Source organism: Mus pahari, chromosome 12, assembly GCF_900095145.1.
Source record: "Mus pahari chromosome 12, PAHARI_EIJ_v1.1, whole genome shotgun sequence".
NCBI classification, from domain to species: domain Eukaryota; kingdom Metazoa; phylum Chordata; class Mammalia; order Rodentia; family Muridae; genus Mus; species Mus pahari.
Genome location: NC_034601.1, coordinates 3,641,268 through 3,659,705, shown reverse-complemented (window position 1 = coordinate 3,659,705; position 18,438 = coordinate 3,641,268). Strand labels below are relative to the sequence as shown.

The 18,438-nt window shown below is 41.0% G+C and overlaps 1 protein-coding gene across 37 annotated transcripts in view; it reads right to left on the bottom strand.

The window, feature by feature from the left end:
• Rbfox1 (RNA binding fox-1 homolog 1) overlaps positions 1-18,438 on the bottom strand; it is a 1,661,838-nt gene that overhangs the window by 9,555 nt on the left and 1,633,845 nt on the right. For 26 of the 37 annotated variants that reach the window (XM_029544519.1, XM_029544538.1, XM_029544518.1 and 23 more), the window contains one exon: positions 10,846-10,898. The exons of the other annotated variants lie outside the window; for them this stretch is intronic. In XM_029544519.1, the coding sequence (XP_029400379.1) occupies positions 10,846-10,898 (53 nt within the window). The remainder of the gene's footprint in view (positions 1-10,845; positions 10,899-18,438) is intronic. 37 annotated transcript variants of the gene reach the window in all.

Sequence of the window (18,438 nt, the reverse complement as noted above, 5' to 3'; positions counted from 1 at the left end):
TATTTTACACTTGGGATTCAAACTCGGGTTCTCATTCTTACAGTGTAAGCACTTTTTCCCAGTCAGCTATATCCCCAGGACCATGCTGCATACTCTACCAATAGAGAAATTCTTTAGGATATACTTGCTAAACATTCTACTTAGCCACTGACAGATACTGGGAAAAAAAAAATCTGGGGACTCTTGAAATCAAATTTGGAGCCTTATACCCCTGCTAGGTTACAAACACTAGACAAATAGCCACAAAGTCTAAATCCTTCTAAGAAAGTAAACCACAGAAAATGGGAGCCTCCTCTGTTGGCTGCTTCAGCCTAGGTCCCAGCCAGAAAGCCTCAAGGTAAAACAGGGAGGCGCCATGATATCCCCTGGGGAGAATGCCAAGGGCTTCCATATCCAAATTCTGTCTTCACACTGTCTTTGTTCCTCTGTGTCAGACAAGACTCCTCTCTTTCTCAGATCCACATCATTCCCACTCCCAAATCATGTGTTTTGTGTCTGAGCTTTGCCCCATTCACATGTGGAATGCACGAGACCAAACCTGATGCATTTGAAAACCATCCACAGAGAAGAGAGAACCATAGGGTGCGAGGCTTTTCACATGGCGTCTAACAAGCTGCCCTCTCTGTACTGCGAATGCCTTTGATTTCAGAGGCAACAGAAAGGCTCTATTCTGATATGCTCATGGGTACTTCTAGCAATCAAATTACAGATGCTGTGGCATCAAGATCTTCCTAAGTTATAAATTTCAGCTGTAGTTTCAGATACTGTATTTGAACTCAATGTTATATTGCACTGAAGTGGATTTTTTTTTCTTTCTGTTGAATGGGAAACAAGAATCTATATTTTTATTTGTATGCATACGTACGTGCATGTGTGTGCGTGCGTGTGTGTTTGTACATGTGTACTGATGTATACAAATAGCAGGTGGTGATGCTGGGTGTACATGTGAGACTGGAGGTTAATGCTATGTGTCTCCTTTGCTGTCCAACTGATTTGAGTGAGGCAGGGTCTCTTGCCGACACTGGGAACTTGCAAATTTGGCTAGTCCAGCTATCCAGCTTGCTTGCGTCTGTCTGGCACGCCACCTGGCTTCTATGTGAGTGCTGGGGTTTCTATCTGGCGTCCTCATACTTGCATGGTAACTGCTTTATCCATTGAGCCATCTTTCCAGCTCTGAATCTGTATATTTTGAAAAAATGTTTTGTGAATGCTACTGCAACATAGAAATTAAACCTATTATTACTGTTTTCAAAAATCTAGTTAGGACAAGCAGGGTGCTAATGAAATCCAGTGTGTCTGCACGAGTAGCTCAAGCAGAGTCCCAACAGTGTCACGGTTTTCTGCTAAGGGTTCAGTAAGTGTGGTATAATTAATTTCACTCCTTTTCAATTAAGACTCTTGGACGATCTCTTTAACATCGCCTTCCCATGTCTCTAGTCTCAGAGACAGCTGGAAGAATTCCTATGGGGCAGCAAGTTGGGTGAATTCTGTTCCCCTCTCGGAGCCAGTCCAACTGTGTCAGACAAGTGACTGACTTATGTCCCTCCTACAAGAACGGTCATAGAGGTACTTTCCCACTGCCATGCTTTACTAGGACAGTGCCTTTCGGAACTACTGCATGCCTTTCCTTTATAGCTGGACTACGAGTCTGTAGGTATTTAGGAAAATGAATCCAGGCTAAGCACATACTTATTGAAAAGGTATGAGGGCTCAGTGGCCCTGATGCCCTGCTATGTGGGGATCTCTAGGGATTAGACAATGCATCTTCTCTTTCACATTCTTAGGGAGAACCCAGAGGTCTGAGTCTTAACATGCTCACTGGCCCATCCCAGTGCCCACTCTTAGTAAGGCTCTCTGAGCCAGTGAGGAGGGAGGAGGCAGAGGCTTAGGTTGTACACAGATGTTTATTCCTGCTATATCACTCTCATTTGGCAGATTCTGAGAACTTTGAAAAATGAGGATTAAAAGGGTTCAAAAGGAAGCTTGTTGGGTTGGGTTTCTCCATGGCTGGCAGAATGTCCTGTTGAGCTGTCACTCTGCCCTCTCCAGAAGGGAGTGCATTAAGAGCACAGCTGACCCTGACCAAGTCAGTTCTTGTTTGGGCCACACCCTCTGCTCCCAGGAACTGGAAGGGGGAAAGCAGCTCGAAGGCACATGGCCTTTGAGCTCTTCTATTCCCTAGAGCTAGTGTTATGCCATCCTTCACTCAGTCACCATCCGTTCATTTCCCAGCATAAGAGTGAGGAGCATTACATTTTTCAACTCAGCCAGTTACTGTTTCCCACTTATAAAAGCAGGCAGACAAGCAAGGGTCCAAAAAAACCAAAGAAACAAACAAAAGACCCTTCCAGTCAGAGTCTCAGGGGATATCTGATCAATATAATCTTTGTAATTCCGTGGATACAGACCCTTGTAATTTCCATAGGCTTTCTCTGAGCTCTAGAACAGACAACTCCTCCCTTCAAAGACTCAAAGAAATATTGTTCAAACTTTGCTAGGTTTCTGCTGCAGACCTTTCTCATTCCTGGACTGGACCATGCTGCCTTATTTCTGAAATGAGTGAAAATTCTCTTTCTTTCATGCAAGAAATTATCTTATCAGACCACTCAGGAGGCTCAGGACAACAAAAAACTTCCCCAGGCAATTACTGGGTTCCACCATTTTCTCACTTTTAGGCTAAGGATAAAACAGCACACTCCATCTGGAGAAGGTTTTGTGTTTGCCTCCATGTGCCTTTGACACAATGCTGGGCATCCAGCTTAAAGGGAGGGAGTTCTAGCTGGTTCTGACCTTGAGTTCAGTGCATTGACTCTTCTCACGGGACCCAGGAAGCAGAGAGGAAGGTTCTTATCATAGTTGGCTTTTTCCCTCTTTGTAATTCTTTCTGGGTCCCTAGTCTATGGGGAAGATGCTTTGTACATTTAGGATGGGCCTCCATCCCTTAGCCAATCCTCTGAGGAAGTGCTTTGAGGAACTAGAGGCATGCCACATGCCTTTTCATCTTTTAGGTGCTTCTCAACCTGGTTGACAATGAAGACAAACCATCTAGGGTCAACAGCCACAGTAGTCACAGTAGCCACATAGTCAACAGACCTTCCAGGAGCAATGGCTAACATCCAGCTATACAGGTCTGCAGTGTCCTTACAGGACAGTTTGACTTCCTGAACCCCAGACTCCACATTCTGGTTTTCTGCAATAGGATAAAGACTCATTGAGAAATATTAAGATGAAAATTTCTTATATATATATTTAAAGGAAATCAGAGGGCAACAGTTAATCCTGGGAATGTTTCTATTCACTCTCTTATGAAGTGACCAACTGGAGTCTGATATCAGGTCTTAAAATTTCCTCTGTAATAGTGTGCACATTTGCAAGCACTATTTCTGAATCATGGATCCAGCACAACTTTTTTCCTCACAAAAGCTCTAGATTAGGAGGACCAATCCAGACTCAAAACTCAGAACATTTGGAAGTCAAAATACAGCAAAAGCTCTAATGTACAAATGAGAATGAAAGGCAACTCTATTCCTCTCCAGAAGGCTCTGGTCTTTCAGATGTGAATCCTCGCTCACTTCCTCAGCTTGCATTCAGGAATGACTGAGGACAGAGCCAACCTTATGATGTTCCCAGGTGCCCCAGAAGTGGGACAGAATGCATCCTCTGGGTTCTGAAGCAGCAGTGTGGAAGTCTCATAGAATTTCCTTTCTTTTTATTTCTTTGTTCCTTTATTTCTTTGTTTCTTTCTTTCTTTTCTTGTCGGTCTGTCTGTCTTTCCTTTTTAATGTTTTTCGCACACAACTTTGTGATGAGCATAAATGTTCACACAAATCTAATACCTACAAAATGTAGAAAGCTGGACTCCATATCTCTGTCAAATCATAAAGAATAATTTTTCCTTCCTCTCAATGCAGTTTCAATATCTTACATTAGTCTGAATCTCAGTGGGGCAGGTGTGGAAACAAACAAACAAACAAACAAATAAAAGCCCAACTCAATTCTAGATTTATCAAGCAGAATAGCAGCCAGCCACTTAGGAAGACACAGTTAAGTCCCACTTCGGGCCTTGCAATAGGTTACTCTGCAAGGGATGCTTCATCAGATAGAAGAGGTATAGGTACACACTAGACAACCTTTTAGAAACCCTCTTCCTCTTTTTCTTAAGACCGTTGCTGTAAAAGCCAGAAGGAATTTCCCATCATGCTTTGAAATCACTGTGGCATCCTAGTGGCAGCATAAAACACACAGTAATAGAACCATTTGTGTCCTTCATCAGCTCTGTGATCTAGTAATCCTGCAGAGAAGTGGAGGGGAGCAATAGCTAAGAGTCCTTGGGGTCACCCATCCCTCTGCTACCTGTTAAGTAAAGGCAGGGATCCTGACAGTGCAGGACTTACAAGTGTCTGCTTTTGCAAGCAGAGCAGAGCTTTCCAGAGGTAACAAGCATAGTGAGAAAGAAAGAGGTTCTGGGATCTGAACCCCAAGGCATTTTCCTCTACTCTAACAACAACAACAACAACAATAACAACAACAACAACAACAAGGACAATGACAACCACACACACAATCACACACACAATGCTTTACTTGGAAACACATTAAAGCATAAAGAGGGGGCACAGTCCTAATGAATTGTGTATGTCTCTAGTATAATCCAGTTTCAAAGAAATAGAGTAACAGCCACAAATATGAGCCCTATGTATTGTTTAAAATTCCATCGTAGTCACAGTTGGAAATACAGTTTTGTTTTATTTATCTCAATATATTTAAACTACAATCACTTTTTAATAATTATTAATGGAATGGCTTGTACAATAATCAAAACTTACATGTTTATGAACTCCGCTGCATACTTTAGACTTAGAAATACAGATGGGCCAACCACAGCTCAGGACTCAGTCAGGAGTGTAGAAGACCCACATCAAGAAAAAACTCCAGAGTTCTCCTTACCAATGAATAGAAAAGTCTTCCCAGGCGTATGCCTAATTCTGCTATGGAACAACCTGGGAGAACTTTCTAGAATGTTGATCTTCAGGTTCCCCTTTCAGACTCAGGAATCTAACGCCCAGGGTTGAGGGTGGGTGAGGGACTGAATTGGCTCTATATCTGAAATAGGTCTCACAGCCTGAACTTAATAATGATACTTCTTTCCTAAGATTTCACTGCTGTCACTTCCTTCCATTAGGTAAATTCAGAGTTATCTATATTTCCCTAATTTTACCTGGTAAATGGATAAGGCCATTTTATTTTTATGAGTACATTTTATTGGTATTTCATGCCACAAGTCTGGAACAGTGCCTCATACACAGTAAGCTGGCAGTAATCGGGACGATTATTATTTTTACTAAGTACCTTTGCTTACATGTTCCCTCTGCACCTGCTACTTCCAGCAAAATGCACCTCACACTCCACTGGAAACACCACCAATTAACCACAAATCAGTTTTCTCCATGACAACTTTGCTGAGTTGTCAGAAGATGCTGATGAGGGGAGGACAATTAGAGGGAACTTGCTGAAGGATCCATTAGAGGAATGACCAATTTAGCAATTTCCTCTAAATATTATCTGAAAGCTTATTGCAGGTGTGTGCATACATGTAGGCTCAAAGGGACTAAAGAAAGAAACAGAGCTCACACCTAGCCTGTTGTCCTGGCTGTGCCAAATATTGCTTCTTTACTTAAAAGACCTGCCTCGCAGGGGACGGTTCCAACAGCTTTTACTATTTTCATTTAGCTAAGTTCTTTTCATATACAACAAACCCAGGTTGGGTACCACCATCATCGGCAAGTGGGGATACTTCTCTCTGTGGGTTCTGGGGCTTGGAAAGCAGATTTTCATGATCATGCAACAAGAAATTTAATGATTAAGGTCTTTACTGTGGTAAGTTTGTGTGTGTGTGTGTGTGTGTGTGTACTTATATATACATATATGTACATATATAGCTTATCACACACTAGCACACAAAATTCACTCAATAATAGCAAGTTACTGATGCATCCTGAATAACTCAGTAGAGCCCACAAAAGAGACAGCTGTTACAGGGGCCAAGTACTTAATGTAATCTCCCATATTAGGAAATAACTCTCACACCATACTAGAGGAAGAGAGGGGGTTGCGATGGTCAATATTGATTGCCATGTTGAGAATCTCCTTGGAGACAAACATCTGGCACATCTTTCAGGGAGATTCTAGATTTGTTTGCTGAAGGAGGGAAGAAATACACTCACTATGGGTGATGCCATCCCAAGGGATAAGCTCCTAGCCGCAAGCCAAAGAGGAGAGCATACCTTCCTCTCCACCTCCTGCCTTTGATGCAATGTGAGCAACTGCCTCACCCTCTGTGCTTTTCCCACCTTGCTGCTGTGCCTTCCCTCCATGGTTATATCCTCAGACTGTGCGCCAAAAGAAAACTCTCCTTTCCCCAAGTTGCTCTGAACAGGCACTTTGTCACAGCCGTATGAGAAGTGGCTAACACAGAAGTCGCATGTGCCGTCTAACCCTACCAGCACGTCCTGCTTATTCTCCAATGAAACAGTATTCAAAACCAACTACTCCTTAAAAGTCCATGGGCAAGAGTCACTGTAGGCTGCATCACACTTTCCAGAATCTCTGTGGAGGCTTTCTTTCCCCTTTTCTTTTCATATAAAGTTCTGGTCTCTATCAAGATCTCTGGCTGACTGTTAATTTAATAAGATCAACATGAATCCTCCAATGATTATGGAAAATGCTACATGGATTCATAGCCTCCTAATCTTAACTTGTCCGAGCCACCTCTGAGCTCCTGCTACCTTCCTGACATCTCTAGCATACACACTTGCTCTGACCTCCCTGGATATTTTGTTCTTGAAACTGCAAGCATGCCTAATTGCATAGCCTTTGCACTGGTTGTATGTTTAACTGATTGAACTCTTAACTGTAAAATCTGGTGCAGTGATTAGTTTCAACTGTCAACTTACCACAGCTTTTGAGAGACAAGTCTCAATTGATTGGCATCAGGTTGCCCCAATGGGCATGTTAGTGAGGACTGTTTGAATGTTAATTGATGAAGTAAGACCCAGTCCATGGTGGGCAGTACCATCCTGATCAGTTAGGTCCTGGTCTACCCAGGATTGATGCAAGCTAGATGAAGCAAGTGTGTAACATACATCACTTGTATCCTTGTTGCCATTGTGGATAGAGTCACATGACTGGATGCTTAAGTTCTTGCCATTTCCTGTGTGAAAGACTCATAGAACCACAAGTAGAATAAACCTCTCTTGATTTTTGTTTGTTGTTTTTATCACAGCGATAGAGATGAAATACTTGGTTCACTCCTTGATTAGATTCTTGGGGCTTTTCAGTGCCACCCTTGTCTAGAATGTCTTTCCGATCATAGAAGCTAAATCTACATGGCACCTTAAAGCCTTCCCTTACCCCCTTACAATTGCTTTTCTGATTTAGAGAATCCCAACTCTATCTTTTAAATTTATTTTTATTGAATTTTAATTGTTACTCTGTGTGCATGTATGTGTATGGGTATGCATATGCCACAGAAGGAGTCTGGAGGTCAGACAGGCAGTTTGGGGAATTAGTTCACCTCTACCATGGAGGCCCCAAGAATCAAATTCAATTTGTCAGGTTAGAGGGCAAGCACCTTTATCCACTGAGCTACCTCACTGGCTCCAGGCTAACTTTATATAGAAGTATATCCTATGCATCGTGATGTATATGATTTGGGGTCTGATGTTCACTAGAATGGAAGTTTGTCTATGGATAGCTTATCCTCAATTATTTCATGCTGTGACCTCAGGACTTCAATGCATCTCTTGAATGTAGCTCCACAGCTACTATCAAACTTGAAAGAATTCCATCTATTAAGTAACTTGATTTTTTCAACCTCCATTATTGCATAAAATCCATCTTGCTCTGCTAAAGTCACTAGTTCATCCTGAATACGTTCTAGTGAATCACAAAGGCAGGGGATTTCACAGAAGGAAAAATCATACCATCCACCCTTTATATCTCTTGAAGAATCCAACCTATGGAAGGTTCTTGATAGTATACATTGATTGATTGTTCAAGTGGGCTAGTTGATGCAACAGTTAGCACTATACCCCGTTATTAAAGGGCAGTCTGTACTTGTTCCTCCTGGGATCAGCCCTATCCAGAGGAAAACTGACCAAGTCAAATACTGAAAATTTAGAATTGCTTAGTATGAAAATTGTTCCCACACAAACAGTCTCACAGCCAACAAATGTGAATGGGCAACTACTCAACACAGGTAGTAGATAAGAATCAATTTGAGGACATCCCGAGGGTAGAGAGCTTCTCTTCGCCTTGAGGAGCCCAAAATGCAGAACATGAACTTCCTCTTCTAATGCAAGTAATGATCATCTCACCAACAACCCACAACCAAACTGCCTTCTCATATCTGCCACCATTTGTAGCCTTTCCCAAGAACCATCCTTTATGATTTTTTTTTTTTATAAAATCCAGCAAGCACTACAAACCAAAATTTTGAGAATCTTGTTGTTGTTTTTTGTTTGTTTTTGTTTTTAATTAAATGCAGGGGATCAATATAGAGGTTTAGTCCTCCTAGGCACATTTTCTACCACCAAACTCATACTCAGCCCAGTTCACTGATGTTTCTCACAGGAACATAGGAATGTGCTTGTTGTTGCACACTGGTTGTCAATAGATACTAGGATACAAAGGCCCTGCCCTCCATGGGGCTGCTTTAGCAAGTGGATTGTGTAGGATGTGTGTGCATTGGGATTTTGCAGCTTGCAAGGGAAAATCCACAAGATGACATTAATTTCATCGCATATCTGAGTTCTCATTTTGGACTTTGTATGAGAAGTAGCCTAGCTGCAGGGGGATCTGATTGATATGAATATCTTTTCTTTCTGCTTGATTCAAATAATCCAGTTCAAATGAGACCTGATAATGCACACAACACAGTATTAATATGGCCATCACAGGAATAGTGGCATCTTCAAAATGTGATCCACAGCAATTCATTAAAATGTACTGAGCAGCTGTCCTGGAGAAGACAGGATAGGGGAGAGTCAGGTTGTGCTCATGCAAGCATTATGTGTCACTTCTTTATAGAAGATTGCATGCAGACCACTTGCTAACATAACTGTTTTTCAGATCACGGGATTCAACCAATATCTACTTTGATGTTTCCAGGTTTCATTTTTTTGATCCATGATGTCCAAGATGGCCTGAGACACACTGGAATACACATGAAGTTTAGCGGGGAAGGTAGTGTGTCTGTATTACCAGTACCTCCACAGGTAACACTCACTCATGATACTCCATCATTCCTCCCAACTCCAGGCTCTTCCAACCCATCTCCTTTTCTTGCTCCACTCTGGAAATGATCAGTTATCCCTGAGCCCCAGGAAACTATTTATCACTCTGTCATTCTCAGAAATGTAATTAACAGTCCATCTTCCACTGTAAGGCATTATTGTGTTAACTGTGGCAGCACCTCTGACTGGGAGAAGCAGGGATTCAGAGAGACGGGAGGAGAGAGCAGCATTGTTAGCAAAGGAACTTTTGTAAATGGAGTATGCGTATGCGACTACTTTAGAAAATGAGCTTGTGGAAGTTAAGTCTTGTAGTAAAACTTCAACCCATTACCAGTGAGGAGAATGCCTTTATATATGACCCCAATGCAGAGACCTGTGTGGTCCTGCCAGGGGCATGTTCTAGTTCTGTCCTTCCTGTCATTCATTCTCTGCAAAGACTGAATAGTGCCTGAAACACGAGTAGTAATTTGCACCTTTGTTTACTACTCCATCAATAAAAAATAACCAGTAACAGATGCATGGTCTCTGTGCACAGCTGGGTGGTATGGATGCTTTTGAACATCTGTGGTATACTTGGCTATGGCTGTTATCATCAACTTTCCTTGGTCAACAGCATTCCATTGGCAAGATTGTCTAGTGATTATCTGATTGTAGTTTAGGCTTTAGTCCTCCCCCACCACATACAGTGAGAGAGAGAGAGAGAGAGAGAGAGAGAGAGAGAGAGAGAGAGAGAGAGAGAGAGANGAGAGAGAGAGAGAGAGAGAGAGAGAGAGAGAGAGAGACTGAGACTCCAGCAAGGCACTATCTAGGCACTTAAATCAAATAATTCCAAATTTAATTCTGCAGAACCACATCAAAGTGAAATTACAAGTGTTGTTTTGATGGAACTACCATGAATCTATTCTATTCACCAATGTCCTGGTTTTGAACACAAAATAAACTGTCCTTTCTCTAAGTTCTGATACTTGAGAATATATGTTGAAGGAAAAGAAGGAGGATCTTTAGCTAAAAGAAGGAAGATCCCCTTCTTAAAAGACAGATGTAATTATATTTCCTAATGCCACTGGCTTTGTGGATGCATGTTCTTATGGCCAATAATATTCCTTGAAGATCCCAAATAATTCCCATTTCAATCTCTCTGAACTAGATATAATATGTCAAAAAAAAAAAAAAAAAAATCCACAGGAGTCCCCTTGAGTTCCTAAGCTCCCTTGGTCACCATTTTACAACACAAGTACTGGTTATTCCTTGAATTTTTTTGTGCATTTGTTCACCGCAAGGCTTAATCTTCCAAACCAGGCATTATTAAAATCAGAAATATACACATCAGAGTATCAGAGTTAGCAAAACGCCTCACATATTTTCCAGATGGCAGAGTCTAAGAGCTTCGCTACACTCACAACTACATGGTTTCTTTCTCTCTTTATAGAAACTAAACTTTCTACAGTGACTAATTGTAGCATGTGAAGAAGATAAAAAGAAGGAAAAAAAAAAAAAAAAAAAGGATACTGAGACTGAGGTGGGGACATCAGGAAGGAGGAATGTCTGTTACCTGCAGAGGTGTTACAAGAAATTTCATCTGTTGCAACGAAGACGAACTGATTTCTGGAAGAGAAGATAAAATTCACAATACTGCTCGCTCAGGGGGAAACGTGCTCGCTGGCAATTGGTTCCATGTGCACAGGTGAAGGGTGGGGAGGGGGCTGCGTCTGCATGGGTGTGGCAAGGAAATGTGCTGATGGACCGTGGACTTGGAAAGCTTGGAAAGATCACAAAACAGGCATGCGGGACCACTTAAATGAAATCATGAGGGCATCAGGATGTGGGCGTGTACAAGCTGTTGTGCCAGGGTATTAATACTGCGTGTTACCAAAGCATGCCAGGGTGCATGGCTAAGGCCAAGCTACTTTATGTTGTGCTTACATAGGTTTTTATAAATGCTAAATATATACTAAACCTTTTTTTTTGAAACTAAAGACTATTATTAGGAAAAGAGTGTGCCAGGACTAACTAGGAATATCATAACACTCCATATATTATGACATGCTATTCAAAACTGTTTTTAAAAAGAAAGAAAAATACTTTCATTACGGAAGAGAACATTATAGAGCATTGTATGAAATTAGGTTATGGATAATAATTTACCAAACTAAGGTTGTTTTGGGAAGACGAAAATCTCACCATCTAAAACAACACCTATCTTTCCAAATTATTCTTTTTGAGGGGGTGGGTGTATACATGCTGTGCTGTATATGTGGAAGTCAGAGGACAGCTAATGGTGTTATTCCTTACCATCTACCTTGTTTGAGACAGTATCTCCTGTTATTTCCAGCTGTGTACACCCAGGTAATTGCCCTGTGAGCTTCCAAGGATTCGTCTGTCTCTGAAGTCTATTGCATTGTAGGAGTGCTAGAAGTACTACACTCTAGAAGTCTATGTGCCACTATATCTGGCTTGATGGCTCCTTGAGGGATCTGAACTCAGGACCTTACAATTGTATAGCAAATGCTTTGACCACTGTGCCATCTCCCCACTCCACTCAATTTATTTTGTTCCAATATGATGCACACTGGAAAGAAAACTTAAAAAAAATAAAAAATGCCCTTTCACTTTGATTTATTAAATCCAGAAAAATGATAAAACTCCCTTAAGGCCTTTTCCAGGGTGGCAATTCCATACTGTAAGGTGTTCAAATGTGGAGGTACCATTGATTTCCCTAGAAATTCGAATATCTATACCTTGCTGGTTCGACTGATTCATTGAGATGGGCTAGGATCTTAAATGCCTTGAAAGTCCCCAAAGAGGTACTGGGTTCTCATTTGTTAGATTTTTACTATGCATAGGGATCAAGAACCCAGATCAATGCATTTCTGGGGGAGTCTTAGTATGATTGCTTTTGTTCCAGTGTTTCAAAAAACATCCAGCAATTGAGCATTTTATAAAACATCTTAACAGAATTTTACTGTCACAAGAGGTGCACCTCTGAATATAAAACAGAGATGCTTCTAGAATATTCCCTGAAACATAACATTCTGCTGAAAACTCTAGTTGCTTCTAAACCAATAAAATCCTAACAAAATTATATACTCTCTGAGAATACTGTGTTCTATAAATCTAAAGTCAAAACTAAGTTCGTTTATCATCTATCTTAAAATAATAAAAGTAAGTTCAGTTGTATATTTGTTATATATTATATTATATTATGACCCAAACTTTTTGAAACTTAGAAACTATTGAGTTTCAGATTCCCTAGGTTTGAGGAACCATAGGTTTGAGGGGCAATACAATTGATACATCTGAAAATGAAAAAGATATATGATATGGAATTTGATTAAACCTACATAAAAGATGTTGAGATTTGGCATGCCTAACCTGCAGGTAGAATATTCCCAGCATGCATCAGACAAGCATTTAAAGGAACCTCCATTCACAAGGTTCCTAGAACAGGAGCCCAGCCATAGCTGAGCATGTCAGCCTTGACCATTCACAAATTGGGCTCTTAGAAGAAGCATTCCCATGTGCATGCTGTGTGGGGGTGTTAATTATTTAAGAAGCACTTCCTGTCTCATAACCTCCAATTCTGTAAGATACTGCAAATATGTATGTTGCTTCTGCATGGTTCCCTTGAACTGACCCTCCTGTCTCCAATTACAACATATTACAATAACAGGCATATGTCTCTATACCTAATTTTATATCGTGTCAGGAATTTAACCTAGGGCTTCATGAAATAGATAAGCATTCTACCAACTGAGCTACAACCACAACTCCTAGGTTTCTGGGTGATGTGATCTGGTATCATTGTAGGCAATTCACACAGAGGCTAAGTTGTTATTGGAAAAATAGAGAAAACTTTCAAAATTAAAGTAATTAAATTTTAAGTTCTTTAGAATTTTATGCAATATGTTGCTGCCTTTAAGAGTGATTTTTGGATAACAAGATTTTTAATTCTTAAAATGCCACATTTTTCTCCTGTTTTCTCTCACCAGTCTTCTTCCTTTCCTCTTCTTTCCCCTCTCCTTCCTTCCCTTCTTCCTTCCTTCTTTCTTTCCTTTTACTCTATTCCTTCTTCTTTCTCTCCTACAATCTACCATTGCTTCTGGTAACCATCGTCTCTTAAACTTTCTCCTTTTCGGTCTCTTTTTTTTTTTTTAAACATCTGTTTGGAGGTGGAGCCTTTTTTTACATCACAGAATCTGGTCTCAAGGTTCTAGGATCAACAGATCTTCTTGCCTGGGGCTTCTGAGTAACTAGGCCTATCCCATTTTCATTTTTAGAGTTCTAGGATATGTTTTGGAACTAAGGAGATCACATTTGCTTTGATAACTCACTTTCTAAAAAGAACTGGATTAGCTGGGTTCTATTAAGTAAAATGAAATCTCAAAGGTTTAATACTCATTTCCGGTAGTGGCAGAGAGAACGAAATGGCACACTTCGCTCTAGTATCAAAAGACTGTACAAAAGGCTTTCCAAAAATGACCAATTTAGGCATGAACTCTGTGCTTGTCTGTTTTATTTTCAAATACACATAACCAGTCCCGTTCCCTTCCCGAAAGATTCCCATAAAATGTCAGTAAAGTGTCTTTCTACAGTTTATCAAATATATGGGATCAGTCTGTGTGGCTATCCACCTTGTAAGATTTTTCTTTCATTAGTTGATTATGAGTAAGATCAATAAGAACATTGTATCAAAGAAGCTCAAAGGAGAGGCCAATTTGATGACCAATAGCGCAATGGCTGTAGTCTCCATACTGGTGCCCATCACCCTTTGCTGTGCCATTTTACAGATATTTTTGTTCCTTCTACTCAGAAGGAACATTTAAGACGTAAAATGTTCTATTTAGATAACTATACATAGGCCATGTGTTGATTTGTTCTATGAAGCCATTTATCCTAGATTACCAAAAAGAAAAAACAGGATGAAAATTTTTAGCTAGGATAGTACTGTCCACAAACAAGCTCACAAAGAATCAAATGATCTGAGTAGTGAGGTTGTGGAGCCACCTCTTGTGCTAAGAAAGGAGGCTGGTACCATGGGGTACCTCCTTATGCTAACCATTCTGCTTCCCTCTCTTCATACAGACCCATCTATTTAAAAATCAACTGACACCTTAATTTCAACAAAATAATCTGAACTTTGGTTGTAGATGATGGTGTCTAGCTGACAGTATCAATCTTTGTTGCCATGGTGACTACCTAGGAAACTTTTTTGGGGGGAGGGGGTTCGAGACAGGGTTTCTCTGTATAGCTCTGGCTGTCCTGGAACTCACTTTGTAGACCAGCCTGGCCTTGAACTCAGAAATCCACCTGCCTCTGCTTCCCAAGTACTGGGATTAAAGGCATGCGCCACCACGACCGGCTTTCTTTCTTTCTTTCTTTCTTTCTTTCTTTCTTTCTTTCTTTCTTTCTTTCTAACCTAGGAAAATTCTTATATTCAAGGCAACCCAGTTATAGCCAGCCCCATTGAATGAGCATCTTTGTGGATGGAGCTAGAGCATGGACTACTTCTACTTCCCTGGTAATTTCCACATGTACTGGAGGTGAGTACAAGTTGTCTGGTTGAACGGTTTGTGGCTTGAATGATCCATAGACACACAGGGAGAGCTCGTAGAAGTGCTACCTGCTGGCTCTCCTCTGCTGGCTTAGCTGAGTCAGAGTCCACAGACACTCCGAACGCAATCATACTATATTAATAGCCAACACTGAGCTGGTAAATCTTTCATTCCATGTGTGGAGAGCTATGCTTCTTGGGACTCCAGACTCTATCAAATATGGATTAAGCTCTTGCCTATGACGTGAGAAGACTGCTAAATGTCAATCATACCTACTCATTTATTTCATCTTCCTACACCAGCTCTGACAAAACATGAGTAAACTGAGGAAGGCCAGTTGAGGCAAAATGCCAAGCGGTGGAGAGGAAATACACACACTGTTATTTGGAACCCAGCCCCTACCCTCACTTCATCTGAGATTCTGCTCGGGGGCGGTCACGTGGGTAGTGTTCTATCAACAGTAGTAGTATGCCTGCCTCTCTAGGGAAATTTCCTGGGTTGCAATATAGCTCTGAAGCTTCTCTGAGACAAAGTAATAGATACTTGAATTCCTCCTTGGGTATGATATGAGTGAGAATCGAGAGAAATTATTATAAGCATAATCAACTTTCTGCCATACAGAAATGGCATATATCATTTTATCCACAGATTTCCTTCCATTTTAAGATGCTTTCCACAGACCAACCATCCAGAGTCCATCTGACTCAGCTGGTGGCATATTTAAATTAGTCTTGTGGCTTACCATATTTTATCTTTCACCCCTCCCTGCCTTAGATTAAATCTCATCTATTTGCAATTTCTTTCTGAAAATAATTACCCTCTGACTTGTAAGTGCCAAGTGAGAAGAGTGGCCTCCGAGTATTTCTCAGGGAGATTTGAGAAGCCAGAGAGAAGTTAAAGTCAGACATCTGGCAAGACCAGGTGGGACCAGATTGCAACTGTCTCTTCTCAAATTGTTGCATCGGTGCTGTTTTGTGGCTAGCGGTTCCAGTGTTTCCTCATTCTTTGGCTCCTTGACTCTATATTGTTACTGTTAAAAAGTCCAGATCTGTGTTGCGCATAGTGTGTCTTTGTGAATAAAAAATGCTTTGTATCAAACAAAACCCAAGATTTATTCACATTCAGAGCCCTATGGGATGCTGACTACAAAAATCTCTGCAGCCTGTAGGTTGGTCTCTTGGCCTGACTGGTGGCAGCTCGGGTCCCCCAAGATAGTAATGGAATGAAGTCAATTTGATTCTATCTGTAGGTTCTGGGGGGATCTTTTAGGTTGAAGATCCAGAGAAGTCCCGAACTTGATAGACCACTAAGAATTTGTGTGTGTGTGTGTGTGTGTGTGTGTGTGTGTGTGTGTGTAGATATTATAGATCATCTTTGGGTGTCATTCCTCTAAGTTTTACTTTTACTGATTGATGATGATGATGATGATGATGATGATGATGATGATGGTGATGGTTTGTTTGATTCATTGTTAGAGATAGGCTTTCACTAGGTACTCTGAACAGGCTCACATCATTCTATGTAGACCATTCTGGCCTTATAGGCACAGACTGCCTCTGCCTTTTGAGTGCCAGGATAACAAAGAATCACTAGGCCCAAATTCAACTCATGTTAAAAACTACTTGCATTTATTTGTATGTATGGACACACATGCCAAAATGCACATGTGGTGGTAAGAGGAGAAGTTATTGGAGTTGGTTCTTTTCAAGCATGTAGGTCCTTGGGATTCGGTCATTAGGATGTGTGGCAGACCACCTTACCCACTGATCCATCCTGTTAGCTCCATTGGGTGTTTCAGATGGCCACTGAGGACACAATGCTAAGCTACCTTGATGGAGCACATTCTTCAGGCCTTCTAGTGGGGAAGGCCTGCACTAGACATGTCTGTCCTCACTCTCATAATCTCAGGTGGGCTTCAGGTCTGCTCTTTAAAGGAGAGCTGCTATTGATCAGTGTTCAACACCTCTTCCCATGCTCACTTCTAAAACCCTACTCTGGACTGTCCAGATCCCAGTGAGATACATATATTTGCCTTTCCTGTGGTTATTTTTATGTAGAAACATATACAGATGAACCAGCAAATAATCAAATAAAGCAGAAAAGTGTCCAAAAGGATTTATCATGACTCTCTACCTTTTAAAAAAGTTGAATGTGTGAAAGCACATTTAGAATCATATCATTGGGACACAGCTATTCTGCTTATGTTGCACTAATAAGGATTAAATTAAAAGGAAAAGAGTTGCCAGTTTCTCCTAAATTTTGGCTGTTTGATTAGCTAACCCTGGACTTTGGATAATAATTTCTAAGGGTCTTTCCCTGACCTGGAGACTCTCATTTCAATCTCTCCAAGGTCTACTATTCTACCCACTTCCAACTCTGTTCTCACTGATGAGACAGCTGGAAGAAGTTCCAGAAGGCAGGGTTGTCATTACAAACAGAGTCTCATTAGAAACGTTACTTCAGCTTTCAGGGCTTTAAGTTTGATCACTGGGAAATGGAGCCAGAAATTAAAATGTATGTTCTTCATAAGCTTCGTGAAGTTTTAGCAGAAAACCAAAGCAGTGTGGGAGATACAGTATCATCTTCTGTGTCACTTAAACAAAAGGTTTTGTGTGTGTGTGTGTGGGGGGGTGGAAGTGGTGATCTGGAAGCTGAATTTGTCCTGGAAAGGGTGAGTGTCTCTTTTAGGAAGCTGGTACATCTCAGGAGATTCTACATCTGTTGAAAGTACAGGAGAAGAGATTCCACATCAAAGGAGAAACATGACTGGGTAGCACATGTGACTGAACTCCGCTGGACGACCCCACTTCTGATGATCATGGCAATGATGATGGCAGAGAAACTGAGCTCAGGTTCCAGCTGAAGAGCTTCCATTCAAAACCATGTACACCTCCTCAGGAAGCCATGACTTTAGTGACCACCCGTCTCTCTCATGTTCCACATAAGGCAAGTGGAAGGTTGACAGTCTATACCTTGCCCACATACTCTCATGAATTAAATGACTGCACTAAGACTGGATTCTGGCATAAACCTAATTGTCTGATTATTTTCTGTATATCAGTGGCAAAGGTTGATTAGCACACTTATATATCAAAGAACATGAACCGTAAATAAAAGTTCCTGTTTCAGATCATAACGTAGTTACATACTGTCCTGGGATACTGAGCTAAGCATAGACTCTCGACATGCTACTGTGTGGTGAGTCTTGGAGCTGATAGGCCATAAAAGAACTCACAATTTAAACGGAGTTGTGGTTACTGCCTCTATCAAGCCAGTGCTTACAATGAATCATCTCTAAGCTACCCATCAATCAGAAATTAAGTAAGTAATGACATTTGTACTAGCATATTGAATCATAGCATTCACCTCACCCTTAGCTGAATGGGTGTAATTTGTCCTCTGAGTAGATGAGAAAACCAAGGCCCAGTGATGTTAAAAGGAACCAGATGTGGCTCCTGCAGGGTTTGTTTTATATTGATGGCAGGCAGCCTATTATGCAGCCAATGATAGAATCTTAACGTGGAACACTACAACCTTGGGGGTAAGAAAATGATAATTACAGCCACCAGCCACTTGAAGCAGGTGGAACATAT